Source organism: Sus scrofa, chromosome 13 (assembly GCF_054392235.1).
Source record: "Sus scrofa isolate SSC_HxYL_T2T_F1_AM1 chromosome 13, Sscrofa_HxYL_maternal_Yorkshire_Landrace_v2.0, whole genome shotgun sequence".
Classification (NCBI taxonomy): Eukaryota; Metazoa; Chordata; class Mammalia; order Artiodactyla; family Suidae; genus Sus; species Sus scrofa.
The window spans coordinates 20,139,076-20,157,056 of record NC_139395.1 but is presented as its reverse complement, the minus strand read 5'-3'; the positions used below and the strand labels follow the sequence as shown (position 1 = coordinate 20,157,056).

At 36.9% G+C, this 17,981-nt stretch overlaps 1 protein-coding gene across 4 annotated transcripts in view; it reads left to right on the top strand.

The window, feature by feature from the left end:
- SATB1 (SATB homeobox 1) overlaps nt 1-17,981 on the top strand; it is a 100,412-nt gene that overhangs the window by 25,588 nt on the left and 56,843 nt on the right. For all 4 annotated transcript variants that reach the window (XM_084989756.1, XM_003358325.6, XM_084989755.1 and 1 more), the window contains exons 3-5: nt 2,285-2,461; nt 3,231-3,357; nt 4,130-4,253. In XM_084989756.1, the coding sequence (XP_084845882.1) occupies nt 2,285-2,461; nt 3,231-3,357; nt 4,130-4,253 (428 nt within the window). The remainder of the gene's footprint in view (nt 1-2,284; nt 2,462-3,230; nt 3,358-4,129; nt 4,254-17,981) is intronic.

Here is a 17,981-nt window from a genome sequence, read left to right as displayed (position 1 = left end):
GTGACCAGCGCACTCCCCTTTTCAGGCTGGAAGGTTATGAAGTTGCTGGAGTTGGAAGTCTGGCCAAACACTCGCCTAAATAATCAGACAGTTCAGAGAAGGCTCCTGTTCAGCTTTATTCCCAGTATCAGGAGAACAGCGTGACAGTTTGCTCAAGATTTAGCAGCTAGATTTGGAGTCAAACAATACTGTTGTCACTTTATCCATAGCCACCTTAATGATCTAATGGGGTCCTTCTAAATAAAATCCCATATAACTCTCATATATTTTAATACTTTAAAAAGCTTACAGTTATTTCATAGGTCTAAGGAGCACCATTGGACAGAACACGTCTATATCATTCTAAAAGAGGGAAAATCAATGCATATGTTTTTGTTGTACTAGTAACCCAGCTCTTTGAAGATATCAGGATAGGGGGAGGAGAAACCAAAGTACAGTAATTTCACTTCCTGCTCAAGTGCTGCTTCTTCTTTTTTTTTTTTTTTTTTTTTTTTAAGTATTGCTTCATAGTGACATTTTTTAAAAAGCAGTTTAATTGAAGAGGGTTCTTTCCTTACTTCAAACCACAAAATTGCTACAGTCTTCTGGTGCTGGTGGTAGCGTATTTTACTCTTATTTTTCATGGGCATGGTTTCTGTTTGACGAGAGCTAGATACAAATTGTGGCCGAGAAGGGAAAGCACACCTGAAGAAAAAGGGGTTGAATGTTTTTGTTTATTTGTTTAGGAGATTTTGCCAAAGCGCCTTCACGCCAAGGAAGAAATCACTGGTTTGCATATCGCTGTTTTTGCTGGGGTCTTCCCCAGTCTTCTTCTGATCCCTGACAGGTTCTCTCTCTGGTATAAAACAGCTGAATGAGTGACAAGAATATTGGCAAGCTCCATGGCGTGTTTTTCATGCCTAGCCTGTTGGGTACCTCCAAATGAGTTTGTGAGCTTTTCTAAGTAAACCTAAAGGGGTTTGTTTGTCAGAGCTAGAATCTCTTGTGAACAGTTGACTAAAGCTGTGGTGTAGATGCACTTGAGAAAAATGTAGCCGCTTTTACTGCCAGCTTTGTTCAGCAGAAACAAGGAAAAAGAGCCTTTCTGAAAGGGCATCTCTGGTGTCAGGAGGAAATCCTGATTTTTTCGCTCTGCTCGGCATGCACGAGACATCTTCAGAAGTTGGTTGGATTCTGTGAGTCCAGAGGGCAGAGATTATAGAGGCATTAATGTTAGTGGACTAATTGGGGATCCTGGGTGCCCTGTTAAAGTAACCCTTGTCATCATTTATGCTAAAGATGATACCCTCCTGGCAGTTTGCCATAGTACAGTTCAGATGCACCTGCTTTTAACCCTTTTCCGTTTATCATTGGAAGCCTGACAGTGCGCTGCGTAAATACCTTGGGTCCTACAGCATTCCGTGATGCCTGTTTCTAGAAACCCTCTCTTCTCACAGTGGTGTGGCCTATGTTTATTAATCATGTGGCTACTGACTTATTACATTGGCTTACAGTAAATAGAGAACCCATCAAGTTCCTGCAGATTCCTTTATCCTAGGATGTCCTAATGGGGAACACTTTCCTTTTCTCTCATGTTTGTCCCATTTACTCTAACAGAGATGGTTAATTGTAAAGATGTACGGTTACTGTGAAATCTTTTGAGTCAGGTGGATTAAATGAGTAGCCATCAAAAAATCATATTAATCTACATTATGCACATATTGAAATCATATTTTGAATATCAGTTTGGTTAAGTTTTGTGTTTCTTTTATGGAATCATTGAGGTCAGTGTCTTAAAAAAGGGAGAAAATGTTAATAGTTTTATAGTCAAAGATAATTTGTTTGGACACAAACAGGGAAACTTTAATATTGGCAAAAGCTCGTAGGAAGCATGAAGGACAAGCATAGTGAGTTACGTTTGCATGCTGGGTACCACTCACAGCAGATCAGACGAGACACTTACCCATCTCTCGTCAGCCTTATGATTTGATCAGAAAGGTTAATTCTGCATTAATTGATTTTGGAAAATGCACTGTTAAAATTAAAACAGGGTCCATGTTACCTTAGGGCCAAGTTCACATTCTATTTCAGTATTTCTCTTCCAACTTAAAAAAATGAAAATAAAAGAATGTATATGTTTGTGTATGCCTGCCTGTATCTCTGTGCCCTGTACTGCCTTGGAAACACAGACTCTGCTTCTCTCACAGTGGTGAAGATTTATTTTCATGGCTTAGTTTTTCTTCCCCCCAGACTGTATTTCTGAAGATTGTTGGTTTGCGTCTCTTTTTCCCCGTCCTCGTGATAGGAACCATGCTACCAGTTTTCTGCGTGGTGGAACATTATGAAAATGCCATCGAATATGATTGCAAGGAGGAGCATGCGGAATTTGTATTGGTGAGAAAGGATATGCTTTTCAACCAGCTGATAGAAATGGCCTTGCTGTCTCTGGGTTATTCGCATAGCTCTGCTGCCCAGGCCAAAGGTAAATAATGCATACGTGGGGTTGGAAAAATTGCTTGGCATCCTTTGTTTACCTTGCAGCGAAAGCACCGAATATTTTTATTCAAAGAACTGTAGCCTGTGTGTGACATGGGTTCCTTCTAGACTGCGGCTTTAAAAAATTGGCTTAATTCAGTTTGGTTTAGTTAACACACATTTTGCTCATGTGGAATGTCGAGGTAGATTTTTTTTTTTAAATTACTTCAGCTGAATCATTAGTATGCTTATTGACCTTAATAATCTGCTCCACTGAGGACCCACAAGGAAGTGAGGAGCGTATTTGAGCAGATGGACTGTTGAGAGTCAATTTGCATTTATGACTGAATATCTAGTTCTGTTTCTTTTATTCTGTTTCTGATGGTTTTATGGGCTGTAAAGTATTTTTCAATGCTGATTCCCATTGCAATAGAGAATCTTATCTAAATCGTAAAGCCATTTAGAAGTGGTTTAGCTATGTCTTATTAGAACTTCCTGTTAAGTTAGGAAAATGTGGCCCATGCCTAGGTTTTATTGATGGGGTTTTATTTCCAAAATAATAAACAACCCCACCGTCATTTACATAATTTCACAATTTGGAAAGCTTAGCTGTGAATATTTTCATTGACCTGCCTTTTAGAGGGAAGGGAATCATTCAAACAGAAATTACAATATTGCTTGTGGTGGGGGGGCCATAAAAAAAAAATCAACCTTCTACTAGATATATTATCTGAAGGGCAAAATATTTAGTGACATATTCTCTTTATCTGGCATAGGGCTAATCCAGGTTGGAAAGTGGAATCCAGTTCCACTGTCTTATGTGACAGACGCCCCTGATGCTACAGTGGCAGATATGCTTCAAGACGTGTATCATGTGGTCACACTGAAAATTCAGTTACACAGGTGAGTCAGGATGGCAGTCCTGAGGCAGAACCTTCTCCTTACCTGATTGTTTGCAATAAAGCCTCTCTGGTCAACCTTCCATTGTTATTTACTCTGTATTTCAGAAAGGTTAATCCAAAATGATTTTGTTACTTTACCCCTTCTGCTTTTATATCCTTAACGTCGATCTATCATTGAAAAGCAACTCCCCTCCCCCACCAAATGTGTCAATCTGTGCAGGTTATCAAAAGACAAGATTTTTTTATATTTAGTCAATTAAATGATGCATTACAAGAAGGCATTTTACATAAAGTTTACTTAAGAGAAAAATATTTTTGCATATCATGAACAGTGCCATCTGTGTACATTTTGTGAAAGAATGCCTTATTCACTATTGCCGAGCTCTTATTTATTTATATATATATATATTTTTTTACTGTTTTAATTCGTATGAACGGAGTCCTGAAAGGCAAACGGTTACCACGTCCCTGTTTTTCATGATGGCTCGTGAGAAAGCAGTACACCTTAAATTGTCTTCCCAAGCGCATCAGAGCAGGAAGGTAGAAGTAACATGAAAAAATAGCCACCACAGGCAGCTGATGTATAATTCATGCATCGATACAGCAGATGTGTTGTATAAAGTAATTAACTAATCGGAACAATCAGGAGACCGAGAGCAATCTCCAGATGCATCTGTTTGATGCGCAAAATGAAATCTGTCTGTCTTAAAGGAATGTTCTGCAGCAGGATGCAATCTTGTCATAATCCCCTTTCTAATCTGTGTCTCCAATAGTTGCCCCAAACTGGAAGACTTGCCCCCAGAGCAGTGGTCGCACACCACCGTCAGGAACGCACTGAAGGACTTACTGAAGGATATGAATCAGAGTTCCTTGGCCAAGGAGTGCCCCCTTTCACAGGTACTTGACATCGCTTGTGATGTAGAATAAGACCTGCTAGGCAGTCCCAGTCTGAGGTGTGATGGGGAGTTGTAGTCTGAAGCCGCTGGTATTGGAAGCAAGAATCTCCCCAAAATTCAAAGTGACTTGCCCACTGGTGACTCTCAAAAAGAAGCCTGATTCATTCTGAACTGAGCCTTTACACTTTTTCTCCCATGGGGAAAAGAGTGAAGGAAAAAGCTGAGCAGAACTCTGCACTGGCTTGCTTGTCGATTCCTCCCCTGAGCTTAGAAGCTGCGTTGCCCTGAACACTCTTATTTAAGAGACTAAAGGTGGTATAACTTCCAGGAACCCTAGGTGAGTGGGAATGGCGTTAGAAGTGTTAATGTCTAAAACTTCACCATGCTACCTAAATAAGAGTACAGTTTTTGATGCTGTATTCATTACCAAAAAAAAAAAAAAAAGAGAGAGAGAGAGAGAAAGAAAAAGCATTTATTAAAAAAATATATAAAAATAAGAATAGAAAACAGAAATCTCTGTTACTAAATGTTGAATAGTTAATCATTCATCAGAATTTTGCCACCAATTTTATAGCATTGGTTTACCTTTTTTTTTCTTTTTTAGTGGGATCATATTTTTTTCCTCTGAGATGCCTCTCATACCATCAGGGATTTTTTGAAATGAGACAGATCTTTATTATTAATGTACTTGATTTTTTTAGAATGAATTTTGGTAGAAAGGCAATTAAAACCCTAGCACGAGACTGCGCTTGTTTCTCTTAATATAAAGCCAAACATCACTTTTGATAATGCTCAGCTGATCTCAGATGAAAAAGCAAAGGTGCTATGAACCCGCTTGTGTGTCATGACATCAACGTGTTGTAGTGACATCCCTCAGTAAAAGTCATTCCACCATATGGTGTAATTAAAGTGCTGGTCTAACTAGATTTTTACTAAATTTTTAAGGTTTTTTCTTTCAATGCAAGTTTAAAATGTAAGTCTGAATGCTAGTCTGTCAGTCATTTGAACTTGAACTCTATGACTCTGCTGTTAACATTTCTACAGTGGTGATACTCTAAAGATCTATTTCTAACATGATTGTTGTGAGGATATGTGGGTACTTTGGAAGGAAGCTTGGGGGCTTTTGTGCTATTGTTTCATGGAAACTCCATGCATTTTAGGTTTGCTGCATTACAGTCCATCAGCTTTACTTTTGATATTTCTTAGCAATTATAGGAAAGAAGCAAACGAATTCAGGTTACAATTAGTGATGGCTTTTTATATTCTTTTAAGGTAAGCTAGAGCCATAGGTAAAATATTCTCAGGTGTTCAGGGTCCATTTCTTGAAAAATCAAAGCAAACTCTTTTTGTCATTTTAGGTGATCTCCTTCTTTTTTCTCTCAGTCTTAGAGAGGATGTGAATTTATACCCATCAAATAAAAGTAATTTAAATTAATTAAACAGTTAAATCAATAGGATGATGTAATGAAGCAGGTGACTCTTACCTCTGGGACTTAGGGTTTTGCAGACAACTCCAGATAATCTGTCACCTGGTTTCTACCATTTGGAAATTTGAAATGTCCTAGAAATAAAGGTGGTTTTTTTTTGTTTTGTTTTGTTTTGTTTTTGTTTTTTAAACTCAGAGTTAAAATACATATAAACACCAAGTATAAAAATCTCATGTACCTCATTGTTATTAAATGTCTGCTTGATATGGGGAGTAAATCCAGGTAAAGATGTTAGGCATATATTGGTTTCTAGCATTTGGAAATTTGAAATGTCCTAGAAGTAAAGGTTTTTTTTATTTTTTTTTAAACTCAGAGTTAAAATATGTATAAACACCAAGTATAGAAATCTCATGAATCTCCATGTTATTAAATGTCCCATTGATTTTGGGAGTAAATTCAGGTAAAGATGTAAGGCATATACTGGGAGCTAGAGAACAGGATGCTAATATAAAAGTACTTATTGATATAGGCAGTGAGAACTAATTGTTAAATGACATCAACATTCAGCCAATCAATTCCACCTACCATAGCTTATAAATACAATTGTGAGTTTACTTAATGTTATTGTGGGAAATGAATTGAACACAGACAATTTTAACATTAAAAGGATGACAAAATGAAATTCAGAACTTGATTTTGGAGTCCGGCATGGAGGAATTTCCGCAGCTAGGCCTTGAGAGAAGTAGCTGAAGGCCTCGCTCTCATCCTTAAGTGATAAAACTAGGCTGTAACTTCAATGTAATTACCATCTTCCTTTCTTTAAAAAAAAAAAAAAAAAAAAAATAGAAAAAAAATACATTGTTCAGCAGTGGCAACAAATATTTGCAATTAATTTAATATTTAATATTATGATGAAGTGCCACTTTTGCTGTCTAAATGAGGGAGTTATTTTATATCCTACTGCATCTTCTTTTTCTCTAGAATGAATTCGTGAATCTGATACTCAATTTGAAATATTTTAATTATGAACTGTTTTCCATTTGCTTCTTTATTTTCTCTTCTGTCAGAAGTTATTAGAGGAAATGCAGGCACGCTAAGGCCTAAGCCCCAAATATATGCTGAGCTTGGTAAAACTGTTCTTTCCTCCCTGGTGAGATTTGGTGATGAACGTGCTATGCTGAAAAATGCCTAGCAAAGAAATATTGCCCTGTACAAGATGGGACCTAACACCAGGAAATGCTATGTTTTAAGATTTTTTTCTCTTCTGTGGAGTTTTGTTTCATTCATTCAAGCGCTTTTGGCATACCATTCAGCATACTCATTTTACTGTACATTAAGAGTTTGGTTTTGCTTAATATGATAAAATACCCCAGTATCGAATATAGCTATTGGGTCCCTTAATGACATACTTAGCTGTAAAATTTGGTTGTGATCATTGTTGTACAACTATAAATGTAATAAAATTCATTGAGTAATAAAAGAAAAAATAAATAATTAAAACTAAAATAAAAATGCTGTATTTAGCTGGACGTCTACCCTATGTGCAAGCAGATTCCCTTCACTGTGTAGAGGTCAGGAGGTAAGCAGGTGGGAAGCTCTAGGAATTTGCCTGTGATGTCTAAGGAGCCCTGTCTCCAAAGCTCCCAGGAGGGTTGTCCCCCACTTGCAAGGCACACACCCAGTTTGCACTTGGAATCTTAGGTTCAGAAGGTGTTATCCTTCCCAGACTCCTCTTTGGCCAAATGAAGGAGCCAGTGTCCCTAGAGATTAAAGTCAAAATGCTGGCTAGTGACTGACCCCAAAGTCCTTTCCTGAAGATAAGTTTTAAAGTGTTGATTTTTAAATGAAGACTTAGGTTTTGGCGCAACAGTGTTTTCTTTGAGAATATTTGCAAGGTTTTCTCTAGCTGCAGAAATTCTGTAAGTGTGCATGTAGTTTGATTTATAACTCATACCTTAATTTCTGTTACTGATTTCCTATCATCAATCTGCCCAAATAGATTGACATCCAGTTTTTTTGTTCTATGTGTTTATTTTCGTATAATATTCTAAAGCATAAGAAACACTTAGCTCATTATAGATCTGAGGTCGGGCATTTTGTTGTTACTCTTGCGTTTTTCAGTGGATGTGGTTAGGTAAGGTGGATGTTGTATTCGGACCTGCAAGTGAGGACGAGGGAACGAAGTCCGACTTGGGGACAGGAATATGGATTTGGAAGATAAATTGGGATTTGAAAAAGTAAACATTTTGATTTATAATTAAAACATTTCATCTTGATTTTAGTTTTCCCCAGAGATTTAGAAATTGAGCTTAAATACTGATAAATACATATACGTTCAATACAGGGATAAATTCGTTTTGTTAATGGTATCATAAATAGAAGATCAGTTAGTACTTCTGCCAGCCTAGTGTCTTCCTTCTAAAAATATTTAGGTCAGATATTCCTGAGGGATTTTCATCTGACGTGTACATTTTTACCACCCTTCCCTCCACGCATATCACTACTTCCCCCCACTTTTTTTTTTTTTTTTTTTTGGCCTTGCCCATGTCATGTGGAAGTTCCCAGGCCAGAGACTGAACCCATGGCATAGCAGCGACCTGAGCCACAGCAGTGACAATGCTGGATCCTTAACCCACTGCACCACAAGAGAATTCCAACCCTTCCACATTTTTAAGGCACTGAACCTTTCTGTTTTATTTCTCACTTGGGGAAAAGTAGCCCCAAGCCCAAGTCCTACACAAAGGGAGAATTTTCATTTTTTATTTTGAGTAGCAAGAGATCAATAAAGTGATTTTAAATTCAAACATTCCTTATAGAAATAATATTGAGAAAAGTGATTTTGGGGGTTTCCTTTTCCTGACAGCATTTAGGGATCTAAAAAGTGTTAGACTTTTTATTAGGCACTGGCAAAACAGGTGGGGAAAAAAAAACAACAACAAAAATAATTGCCTTGCCCTCCTGAAGCGTAGCATTCACCTGTGCCGATTCTCTGAAACTTGACCATCATTCCCATAGACATTAATAAACCCCTGTGTCCAGCTGATTTGCAGTCTGTGTTATACAAAGCACCAATTAAAAATTCCTATCCGGAGTTCCCGTCGTGGCGCAGTGGTTAACGAATCCAACTAGGAACCATGAGGTTGCGGGTTCAGTCCCTGCCCTTGCTCAGTGGGTTAACGATCCGGAGTTGCCGTGAGCTGTGGTGTAGGTTGCAGACGCGGCTCGGATCCCGCGTTGCTGTGGCTCTGGCGTAGGCCGGTGGCTACAGCTCCGATTAGACCCCTAGCCTGGGAACCTCCATATGCTGCAGGAGCGGCCCAAGAAATAGCAACAATAACAAAACGCAAAAGACAAAAAAAAAAAAAAAAAAAAAAAAAAATTCCTATCCATTAGGGATATATACACACACACACACACACACATATATATGATTTTTTAAATTGCACTTTGTTATTTTTCCATAATTTTTGTACTGAAATGACATTTCTGAAAAATTTTTAATAAACATTAATAATCTCATTCTCTCCAGAGAATTTCCAAATCAGTATGCATATATTATATTTCACAAGCGAGTCTAACCTATGAAATTTATTCACATATTCACAGACATATTCATTCAAAAGTATGTATTAACAATCTGCTCTGTGACAAGCATCCTATTTCCTATAGAGTAATAAGGATGACACATCTTAATAGTTGAAATAATAATAACTTTGATTTAGTCCTGTTGCAGTATCAAAAGCATGTTTTTCACCCTAAGTGGAAGATAGTTTTATATCCCCATTTTCAGTTAAGGAATCTGAGCCGTGAAATGTTTGAGTTACAGAGCTGGTGAAGCAGAGGAACAAGAATTCATACACAGACCCTGTGATTCTAACCAACTATTCTAGGTAGGTAGGTAGGTGGATAGATAGATAGATAGATAGATATGGGACTTTTTTAAAAATACTTTCTCCAATTAATTTGATCTTTTATAAAATACATTTCTCTGAAGTATTGATAACTACTTATAGTTTTCCAATTGTATTTATTCTCCCTGTTGAATTTTTTCTTTAGCGTATGTTTTGTTGTTGTGTCTTTGATTTTGACATTCTGACATTGACTTCCTTTAAAAATACCATTGTTTCATGTCCCTAATTTAGGGCATGCAAGGGTGATTTAGACCATGGGATAATCTGATATTTGGGAGGTTCCAAAAGGCTTGATTGTAACAGTTCTGTGTCAGTCCCTTCTCCACTCGACATGCCCCCAACCCCACCGACATCCTTTCTGCATCAGTAGGTATAATGGAGCTAAGAGCCTTTTGGTTTGAGCCCTAAGACAATGTTAGGCAGTTGCATGGGAAACAGTGGGCAATTTCTTGAGTCTATATGAAAATGTAGACCCTAATCATCCACTGGCTTGATAGGACGAATGAGGGTATAACTGGCAGCTCCACTTAAAAATAAAATTTCTTCTTTGAGATGTGCTGGTAGGATTTTGTACCTGCCCTTCCCAAGCATATTGTTGTAAATCTATTATAAATCTTGTCGTCAAATATCATGTATTTTGAGAAGATCTACCTCTTTTCTTTCCTTTTTTAAATTATAAAACTTTCCCCAGTTTTAACTCTATTGCCCATAGGAATCTGAGGTTGTGAATATCTGCTTTGCCAGGCACTGAAGTGCGTGATACTAATTGGATTTTATGACCACTTTCAGCAATTGTATTAATGGCAAGATCCATAAAGGAAATGGTAAACCAGCTTTATATGGGGTAGTGGTGTGAACTGCTAAACTACACCAAGAAATTTTTTCTTTCCTTTTTGAACCAGTTGTTACTTCACTCTAGTACCTCTCTCAAAATAGACAGCGAGGTATCAGTTCTGTGTTAATAATATAATACACGGAATCTACAGTAGACAAGTCCTCCAAATTACAAGTCTTCCTTTTTCCATCTCATATATCAGGTTCATTTTTAGCCACTTTAGATACATAAGTGTTTTACTGTACTTTGATGTTAGTGCCCTATAACCTTTCTGATATATTCATCAGAAAAGCTGAACTTAATAAAGCATCTAACTTAAAATGGGTGGATCTCAAATATTTTATAGTCGCTCTCTTTTCACAATAGTAGAACATGAAAGAGTTTAAGCCCTACCAATTTAGGAGTGCTTTAACAAGGTATAAGTACTTCATTTTCACTTAATAGATTTTTACCATGCTTTGTTTTAGATCTGAACAGGTTTCCTTTGACCTCAGAAATCACTAATGCAAGGAAAATTACCATATCAGGAGTGCATTTCCCCTATTTTGTGATTTGCAGAATGATAAATACTGCTGAGGCTTAGGAGTAGACAGGCCTGAGAGAAAGCCTGTTAAATGCTCTTTTCTGTTTTTTTAGAAAGTTAACCAAATTATGCCAATCAATCAGATTTTCTTGCTGAAATAGAGCTAGTTTTAATTTGCTTTTGGAGTGTCTTTTGTCGAAATGACTACTTAAATTTCAAGCTGGACTTTATCTGGCTTTGCTTTTTAAACCTGTTTTATTTCATGTCTGATTTGGGCCCTAAACAAACTCATAAACAAACAGAAAACCCTAAATTCAGAATAATCGAAACAAATACAAACACCCAATTTTTTTTTTCCTCTTTCCTTGGAAACTGCTCTATCTAACATGCTCTGAGTATAAAAAACAAACAGACAAACAAACAAACAAAAAAACAAAACCATAGGAGAGCCTTTAACATAACTGGAGAGAGCTTCAGCCAGCCGGGCCGCTGCTCATTGCCAATTGAAGAAAGGAGCTCTCAGGCTGCTGGGACTTTTAAATCTAGACTTAAAAGTTATTTGTTCTGTTTAGCATTTTTAAAATGGTTCTATTAGGAATTGTATGCGCTTCAGTTTTAATTTTAACTCATAATGATTGTGAAGCGCCCTGGGATTCTTACATGAAGGGCGCTACAGAAATATAAGATTGTATTGTGTTCTAATATGCAGTCATCTTATGGGGTGCTGGCATTTCACCCTGGACAATTCAGAAGGTTGCAAAATTCCTTGTTGTGGAGAAGGTGGCTGACTTCCTTTAATAGTCTTTCCTTTTTCTCATTCTTACTCTAAAACTTTATCCTCTTTAGTCATCATCCTTTCCTTCCTTCTTTTCAAAAAAAACCAAAAACCAAAAAACAATTCTCTTGTATTGCAATATTTTCTCATAAAAATGCTGAATGAGTTTACTCAAAGAAGTTAAAGATGTAAACCATTTGAAGTGTTGAAAAGTTAAGAACGATGAAAACTTTGTTAGCACTGTTTGAGATCACATTCTTATCTAGATGACAAGACTGGGTCTTTCATCATTGGGTACCACTCAACTGTCCCAGACTGGTCCCATTTTACTGTCAGTCCCACATTTATTCCTGTGCACTTAAAAGTGTGGAGCTAACCAAAATAAGTATTAACTTTGAAACATCGCAATGAATATTTACCCAGATGTATTGAAACTCTTGGTTTATATTAACATAGGACAGAGCTTGATTCCATTTTCTTTTTATCTTGATGGGGCTGTTTCTTGAATTGATGTATTTCATCAGAACTGCATTCTGCCCCTTTTTCTGTGAGTCTTTGTGTTATAGCTTTTTACCATCATCATGTAATTAGTGAGCTAATAACATTCCGTTCCATAGGAGTCAGGAATGTGTGCTCTGTCATTACCTCTCTGTAAATTCAAGCAAGTGACTCTCCATGCCTCAATTTACTCATCTATAAAGTAGGAAGATAATAGTCCCAATTTTTCAGGATTGTTAAGAGAATTACATGAGTTAATACTTACAAAGCATTTAGAACAGCACTCTGTTCCTAAAGTATACTATAACATTATTTGTTTTTCTACAGTATGGAGATGGAGTGTTTGAAATCGCATGTGTGGGTCTAAGAAACTTTGTTGCTACATGGAAGATTTTGATGTATGCATCACTTTTTAAGAAAACAACCAAGAACTTCTGTGAAAAAATTAGAGGACTCTTTTATAACTCATTCTCACCTTTAGGAATGCTTTTAGCACTGTCCTTAGAATCATTTATAAAGCTCCTATGTATCTTAAAATAGAAGTGGGGGAAGACTCAAGCATTATGCGTTAAATAAGCAGGTTTGCAAGTTAAGCAGATATGGTATCTTAGACTAAATAGTGTCAAAGAGGAAAAAGATGCCTCACAGGGACTATCCTCTGGATGTGAATTTTTCACAGTGTTCCTTCCTTTATCCTCACCCCCACTCCCTACACTCAAGGCTTTGTCCCCCTTTTATGCACTCCCCATAGCACTTTCCACATTGTTCTGTATCTGTGGACTAACTAGAATCTCTGTAATTGATGGTCAAAAAGGAGTTAAGTTTTTGTGATCATCACAGTCATAGATCTGACACACAGTAGGATCTCAGGAATATTTGTCAAACCAAAACAGCCTCATAGAATTTTCATCACTTTTATTTCATGAACCAATAAACCATGTCAGTAATTTTATTAGTAGTGTTTTATATATAGTCTTATCTATAATATCTGACTTTATGTTTTCCAAATTACACTTAATTCTGAATTTTAATTTACCTAACAATGAGCTAATTACTTCTGCATTTTCCTTGAAGAAATCCTACTGATATTTCAAGCTGTCCTGTATTTTTCTTTGAGTATATGTATTAAACTTATATGTTTGTAAGCAGAACAATAGTCTTAGGAGGTACAAGCAACCCTGGAAATCTAAGAAATGCAATGCAAGACCTAAGTCTATGTCACTGTAATATTTCTATGCGCATTTAACTTTTTTCTTTTATAATCGAATATCTATTTCAGTGGAGCTAATAGTTTTTATTTTGTCTCAAATGTGTTATATTTGTGACCCACACCTTTTAACTATTAATTTGCTGTGTCTCCTTCTCACGTTTAAAAAAAATATAAAGAGGAGAAATGTCAATAGCTGCCACTATGTGTATGCTAGCAGTTGGTACCACCCCATGTTAGCTCACAAGGTCCCTGCTCAGCTGAGGTTCCAAAGTTCACATTTGGCATTGGAGACTCCGTTTGGGGCTATAAACATATAACGTGTAAAGAGTCAGCTGTGTGAAGGTCCAGAATCACCTGAATTTAGAGAGCGCTGCAAGTGTAGATAAGTGTTCAGCCATTCCAGAACGGGCCTCAGGGACTTGATTTGTCCACTCTTCTGCAGGAACACCAGCTCAGCCTGGCGCTCACACCCCTAGTGATGCGCCGGGCTCGTTGCTTAATGATGGACAGTCCCTCCAGCACAGTTTTACCATTTCGTCATAACTCCCAAAGAGGTGATTACACAGTGTAAAGCATTTTCCTAAACAGTGAACAGTTTCATAATATTGATAGAGATGAGCCAGATTAATTTGGTTTTTCTCTATGACCAATCCAGAGGTGACATTGGTTTATATCTGTTTAGTAGATACGGGAAATCTTGGTCAACAACTAATTAAAGAGGGACATCAAGGATACGATTTAGCCCTTAGCCTCCTGTGAAATCTTGTCTTATATCTGAGTGGGATCCATGGGTGCTACACTGGACGCTCAAGGGTTTGTGCATACCCAGAATTTCCAAGCCTCTTTTGGGGAGTAAATAGGTGGGGAGAACTTCCATTGGATTCATGAGACTCCCAGGGAAAGTTTTTGGCCCCCTAAAAGCCGAAAACCAGACTTAACTTTGCTCACCAGTTTTTAGGCAATGTGACTTAAAATCTAGTAGCGTTTATACAGCAAAGGAAGGAATATAAAATCCGTGAAAGAGTTACAGAGCCTAATTCTAGTATTTACTTTTAGAAAAAAAAAATGAGTCGTTCTTTTTTTCACTCTGTGGCTTAAAGTTTTTCAAAATGCTTTATCTGGAATTTAATACAAATTTGGTATCTTTTTCTGTAATAAGTACAGATACTAGAAATTTCAATATCTATAGAGAAGAGAGGATTTAACCCCATAAGGGGCTTCAGAAAAAGAATAAGCAAGCATTTCCCCAAAGGGGAAAATTGGTAAGAGTGCTTAAGATTTAGAATCTTAGGAAACAGTTTTTGCTATAAAATCAAATAAGCTTTAGTGTTCCCATTGCAGCTCAGCAGTAATGAACCTGGCTATTATCCATGAAGATGTTGTTTGACCCCTGGCCTCACTCAGTGGGTTAAGGATCTGGCGTGGCTTTGGCTATGGCGTAGGCTGGCAGCTGCAGCTCCGATTCAACCCCTAGCCCGGGAACTTCCATATGCTGTGGGTGCAGCCCTAAAAAGCAAAAAAAAAAAAAAAAAAAAAAAAAAAAAAAAAAAAAAAAAAAAAAATCAAATAAGACTTATTAGATTTAGATTTATCTAATGAAAAACTTGTGAAAATTCTATTTGGAGTAGCATAAGGTTTAATAATAGTGGGTATATTTTTAATAATCATCTTATAAGCAAGATACCAAGGGACTTTGAAGCTTGCTAAAAAATAAAACTGTAGTTGGGGATGTTTGCACAGTGCCTCTGAATTGATACGTATTACTGTTGCACCTTCTTTAGTCATGAAAGAAGACCCTATAGGCCCTCTGATTGGGAATACATATAGATCTCATAGAATCTTAACACTGTTAAAAGGGACCTTGGAGGTTGTCTGGTTCATTTTCCTTCATATTGCAGATGAACAAACATAAGCCTCTATGTGCAATTAATTTGAAATATTGCAAGCCTTTTGTAGTAATACACTTTTTAAACAAATATTTTCTAATGTAAGCTCTTTACCAGCATATTCAATTAATTTGAATAAGATAGTTTTAATATCATAAGAAAGATCTAGATGGATACTTATCCAAAAAGACAGAATAGAGAATCTGGTCAAAGATATTATCTAGGACTTATGTAAAAATTACTTTAATTATGTGGAAAAGCCATGTGAATGGTGAACCAACGTTTTCTTTAAAAATTATGAATTGGATATTTAAATCATTAAATAGATGTGCTTTGAAATGATCACATATTCACTTTTAGGAAATATAGTAAGAAAATTAAAACAGAATTGGGTGGGTTCTCTTTGTCCTTTTCTATTCCTTTGGGTCTGTGTACCAAGTTTTTATTTTTCGTACCATACAAAGGTTACTTTGTGTAGAGATGCCATTTTCAGACACTGGGATTGATCGGGATGGCAAGAGCTTTAACTCTGACAACTGGAGTTTTAGGTAAATTCTGGAAGTGATTAGTCTCTTCTCAACACAGTGAGGTTCTGAATATGCCCCAGTTGTTTCTCCCAAGAGACTAGCTTAGAAAGCAATAGAGGATCCAGAGGGAAAGATTTGAGGAACGTAAGCTAACATCACAAACAGAATATGACACTTAGAAATCCTGCCATTTGCTTTCTATATATTGAAGCCTGTTTCCCTTCCTCCCCTCCTTTACCCCCTGATACCAGATGGGGACCTACCTGCGAATTTTCAATAGATTCATTCCAGGTCACCATGATGCCTTTTAGAGCTTATTTGTAATATTCGATATCTTTTGGATTGAAAAAAAAAAAAAAACCCATTTACTGAGAATCTCTCTTAAAATAGTATTTGAATGTAGAGTTGATTCCATTTGATCTGGAGTGAGTTTCTACTACAGGCATATAAAAACCTTCTGTGAAAACTCAGGCCATAGGCAGACAGGACCTGGAGGAAGGGGAAGGCCATCAGAGTGTGCGATGTTAACACTTTTCAAAAAATAAAGATGTAAGAGAATAGAGAGCCAGCAGTTTGACAGATTGTTCAGTAAATGCTCATTTTATTGAAAATTATAAAAAGGTGCTTAATGTCTCTGTGCCATTAATACAATACATAAAAAGGTTACTGTCAAGATTCGTGTTCCAGCCCTGAAAATTAACTGTGGGGCTTTATAAAGCATCACTCTGTGTCGACTGAGAAGTTAAAGGTTTCCTTATATACATTTTGCATGCAAGGACATTTATTTCAGAAAACAGTGATTTTAGACTTTATGCCAAAGATGTTAGCAGTGATGTGCTTTCATTTAAAACATAGACCTAACATGTACACATCACAGACAAGGTAGAACCATGAAACATCGCCTTACAGAATTAAACCTGTACGAGATGATTTCCCTTGCTGTCTTTAGAGTATTCCGATTCAAAACATACATTCCTTCCTACAGAAGACGATATTCAGATTCCTTAGTTGAAATTAATTAGCATTCAGAAACCAGATAGCATGTTTTTGGGTATTCATGAGATCTCTGTTTGAAAAAAAAATGTTTTTAACTTGTAGAAATGTGTTGCAACACACAGATGGGAAGAAAAAGAAAAAAAAAATCTCTTTAGCAAGCACTGTGTGTAAAAGGAATATTACATTTTGCACGCTCCTGATTGCTCTGTGTAAACAGTTTTTGACATCTGTCTTTATAGTTTTCGAGGAGAGGAAGACTTTGTTAAAAGAATCATTTTTATACAGCAGTCACCATTTCAGTCTTGCTTTACCTGTATTATGAAAGCAGATGGTCTGCATGTCTTTTGAATATTTATAACTATCAAAAACAATCTCTTGCTATTCACCCTTAGGCTTATGAGATGTCAGGACTGTTCGGGTTGAAAAAAATCATCTTGGGTGTTTACAGAAAGAGGATTACATTAAGCTGAAATGACTATACATTTTCCAGTTTAATATTTGTCCATCAGCTGTTTAATCGTATTTAGATAATTGTGTAAATAAGATGTTGTAGCTTTTGCCCTCTCTGCTGATGGAGCCTGAAAGCTTTAAACAGGGGGTGAACCTCCATTTTGTAGAGGCCCTTCTACCTCCTCCCACCTCAGTCACACTATCAGCAAGTCTTTAGGAAGTTTTGATCATGATATCACAGTCCTGTTTAAAAAAAAAAAAAAAAAAAATTGCGCAGGAAAAGCCTGTATGAAGAACACATGAAATGCCGGGGAGCTGCTGGCTTCCGGTACAGGCTGCTTAGTTTATTAGAGTATATTGTAATATGCAAATATGGTACATCACTCCAGTCACCCTTTAAAGACGACATGGCTTTCTCTCTCTCTCTTCCCCATGAGCCCGCAGCACTCAGAGGATATTTTGGAAAACTTTTGGTATAGTGGGGGTTAACTGTTTTTTGACTGGAAGCTGAGCAATCAGAGATAACAGATTTTGCTGTGGTTGGTTGATTTGGCAGAAAAGCATGAACAGTTTTGGTTTAAATGATTGAATAACCTGATTAGCATTGTTTGGGGGTGGGTTTTTTTGTTGTTGTTAAAGGCACAACAAAGCAATTTTAAGGGTAATCAGATGAGTGCCTTTCCTCAATTGA